Source organism: Penaeus monodon, chromosome 21, assembly GCF_015228065.2.
Source record: "Penaeus monodon isolate SGIC_2016 chromosome 21, NSTDA_Pmon_1, whole genome shotgun sequence".
NCBI classification, from domain to species: Eukaryota; Metazoa; Arthropoda; class Malacostraca; order Decapoda; family Penaeidae; genus Penaeus; species Penaeus monodon.
The window spans coordinates 45,996,354-45,996,654 of record NC_051406.1 but is presented as its reverse complement, the minus strand read 5'-3'; the positions used below and the strand labels follow the sequence as shown (position 1 = coordinate 45,996,654).

At 41.5% G+C, this 301-nt stretch overlaps 1 protein-coding gene across 2 annotated transcripts in view; it reads right to left on the bottom strand.

Annotated features, from left to right (window-relative positions):
* Nucleotides 1-301, bottom strand: part of LOC119586541 (band 4.1-like protein 5) — a gene marked incomplete at its 3' end in the record, with an annotated part of 70,246 nt that overhangs the window by 17,510 nt on the left and 52,435 nt on the right. For both annotated transcript variants that reach the window (XM_037935296.1, XM_037935297.1), the window contains 1 exon segment: nucleotides 203-245. In XM_037935296.1, the coding sequence (XP_037791224.1) occupies nucleotides 203-245 (43 nt within the window).

Genomic DNA, 301 nt, shown 5'->3' with positions numbered 1-301 from the left:
TGCGGGCAATCATTCTCGCCTGTTTCACGAAACGTCGTATTTGCGGTCACAGTAAACAGCGGAATCTCGTTAGTAACAAGGTCTGCAAAAGTATATATTGACCTTGGGTCTAACAGGAGCGGCTTTCGAATCTGACTGCAAGCTCGGAGCGAAGGCAGTCGCGAACTCTGGCAGAAACAATGGAACAGCAGGCAGTACTTACTTTTAACTTGTTTTTTTATTGATTTAGTCGGGTCAAGCCAATGCTGGAAAAAAGGAAAATACAAATTAATATAAGGTTAAAAAAAATGTATATGCACAC